The following is a 2,728-nucleotide window of genomic DNA, read 5'->3' as shown; positions in this document are numbered from 1 at the left end:
CTCGGCCGACGGTGCTGTACGCTTTGCGGCTCCACGACCTCCATCTCTCTCTCAGTCTTCCTTCCTTCCTTCCTCTCCCAACACAAAAACACTTACACACACACACACTCTCTCGCTCTCACTTTTCCCTCCATTCATCACCCTCTCTTACTATCCTATATATATATATATATCTACCTCTATGCATTCAATAATACTATAAAAAGAAACATTCTCTCAAGGTTTCTCTCAAAATTTGATAAACCTACAAGACTAGGTGAAAGCGCTAATTTATAAAACATGTGACATATGAATAAAAATCTGTAAATATACAGCCATCAGACATCTGAGTACCTGATTATTATTTTTTCTAATGTATAATTCCTGTACATCACTTCCAAATCTTCCAATATACACATGTATATATATATATTATGTATGTATGCAAGTACAAGTGTGTGTGTGAATGTGTCTGTGTAATATGTTAATGAATATATTTGCAAGTTTTGATATTTTTTAACACTATAAGTATGTTATGATAATTGTAATTTCTGTACACATTTTGATGCTTGGTTAGATTAGAGTTGTTGCAAAATTACACTTCTCGATCCCAGATATGAGTAAAAGTCACCTTAATTACTATTTCACTTCACCTTTTATTGAGATAAATAGAAGACTAAAATATTTGATCGAATCCACATGTTTTTTTTATGTCTTCTATGTTTTTTAGCTTATCTTTGACATGATGGCCAAGGCGTCCTAAAACTATTCTCACAATGAAACATGCTGGGACTCTGCTTAGAAGGGTTTAGTCGAATAAATCAACTCCAGTACTTATTCTTTAAGCGTTGTACATATTCTTTTGCCAATCCGTTACGTTACGGGCAAGTACAAAAACCAACACCAGTTGTGCAACGGTCGTAGGGGAACGCACACACACACAAACACATACGCACACACACAAACACACACACATACGCACACAACCGACAAGCTTCCACAAACTTTTCGTCACTCACAAGGTATTGGTCGACCCAAAGCAATGCCAGAAGACACTTGTCCAGGTGCCGTGCAGTTGGAGTAAAACCAAAATCACGTGGTTGCAAACTGAGCCTTTGGACCACTCAGTCGTGCCTACGCATCTCTTCGTAAGAATTAAATTGTCTGTAGAGTAACCTAAGTGATATACTACAATTACAAGATTTAAGAGAATAATCAAGAATATGTCTATGGGCAATACCTTATAGAACTGTTGCTCCTGAATAAATATTTAGCCAAAGAACACTGATTTATATTATATCATTAGGATACGTTCCATGAGAAAGGGGGATGAATGGAGGATAAGTACTGTATAATAACTAATGTTTTTAGTTAATTCACCGCAGGCATATTGTTGTGTAATTAAGCAATATACTATCTGTTGGAAATATATGCTAATCCATCTGGATGCAACAATACAAATGATTTATTTCTCACCTGAGAGAGGAAATAAGCACTGGCTGTATTGACGTTTGGAAAATTGACATATCAAACACGCCTCACTGCATCTTGTTCTTTACCTCTGTATTTTAAGTTCACTTATAAGCAAAAATGATTTTCGTTTTCATCAAAGGAATAAATATCAATATAATTTGATTCCCTTAGTTACATCCTGCATGAATGAAAATTATCTCTCTTTTAGTGAAAGGGAATAAATAGTTGGAGAAAGATTGTCGAATTTTTATTGCTTTCAACAGTTGGTTTTAAAGACCACATTCTATGTTAACCTATTTGGTCTATATTGAACAAACATTGCGATCATCTTATCTTATTGGAATGAACTTTATTAGTGAAGTTAATAAGTTTAAACAACTTAGAAGGTGTTTGTGCTGGCTAAAACTTTGTTAATCGATCCTTACATCAGCTATGATTACATATCAGAGAGTCTGCTATATTTGCATTTAATATGCATAATGATCACATTAGATCATATTATTCGTAATATATATAGCCTTTGATGATTAATCTCCTACTTATATAAATATCACTAATTTCAGGTAGTTGAACATTAACTCGCGTTAGAAATAAATTCTCCAAAATGAAAGTCCTGTAGGATTGCAATGCATACATTCAAAATAAACTACCCGAATATGGTTACTGATCACCCAGATCAAACCATGATTTAAATGGAAATTTAAAAGGTGAAGTAAATAGATTTAAGATTTTCTCATTAAGCTTGAAGCATGTCAAGTAACTTTAGATAGGAATAGAATTAAGTATTACTCACACTGTCGACATAGTAAGAGGCCCTTAGATTTGTCTAAGCTATATTTTCTATATTTATGCCCACTTTTAACAGTTGTTAAGCTTTATACAACGGAGGTTTTGTTCAAGTGGACGAAAGAAACTTTAAATGAATAGTGCTGGAACCAAATTTTTACAGCCTGTGTATGTACTTGTCATTTCCATATGTTTATCCATAACTGTTCGTTTACAGAAATAAAATATCAAAAACAAAAAAGAAAAAAACTTCACATAGCTTACCTTTCTTTGGACATTCGCCTGATTTTGTTACCACACTATCGACAGCCAGTGTAGTTATGTTTCCACCTGAGTATACAAAGGAAATATTGTGAACTCCCTTAGACAGTGTAACATAAGCATTTGTCCAGATTTCAGCATCAAATTTTGAAAGTTTCATTAGCAAAGTCTTATTGCTATAGACTGACAGATTACCATATCCGGAGAATATATAATAAAAGTCCAAACA

General features: G+C 33.8%; 2 protein-coding genes across 2 annotated transcripts in view; one reads left to right on the top strand and one right to left on the bottom strand.

Annotated features, from left to right (window-relative positions):
- LOC106877512 (atrial natriuretic peptide-converting enzyme) overlaps positions 1-2,722 on the bottom strand; it is a 40,284-nt gene extending 37,562 nt beyond the window's left edge. The window contains exon 1 of the mRNA XM_014926438.2: positions 2,503-2,722. Within this exon, the coding sequence (XP_014781924.1) occupies positions 2,503-2,659 (157 nt within the window). The 5' untranslated portion in view covers positions 2,660-2,722. The remainder of the gene's footprint in view (positions 1-2,502) is intronic.
- The window catches only part of LOC106877509 (uncharacterized), a 224,977-nt gene that overhangs the window by 102,421 nt on the left and 119,828 nt on the right, over positions 1-2,728 (top strand). The window lies entirely within an intron of this gene.

This window comes from Octopus bimaculoides, chromosome 3, assembly GCF_001194135.2.
Source record: "Octopus bimaculoides isolate UCB-OBI-ISO-001 chromosome 3, ASM119413v2, whole genome shotgun sequence".
NCBI lineage: Eukaryota > Metazoa > Mollusca > Cephalopoda > Octopoda > Octopodidae > Octopus > Octopus bimaculoides.
This window is presented reverse-complemented; position numbering and strand designations above follow the sequence as displayed.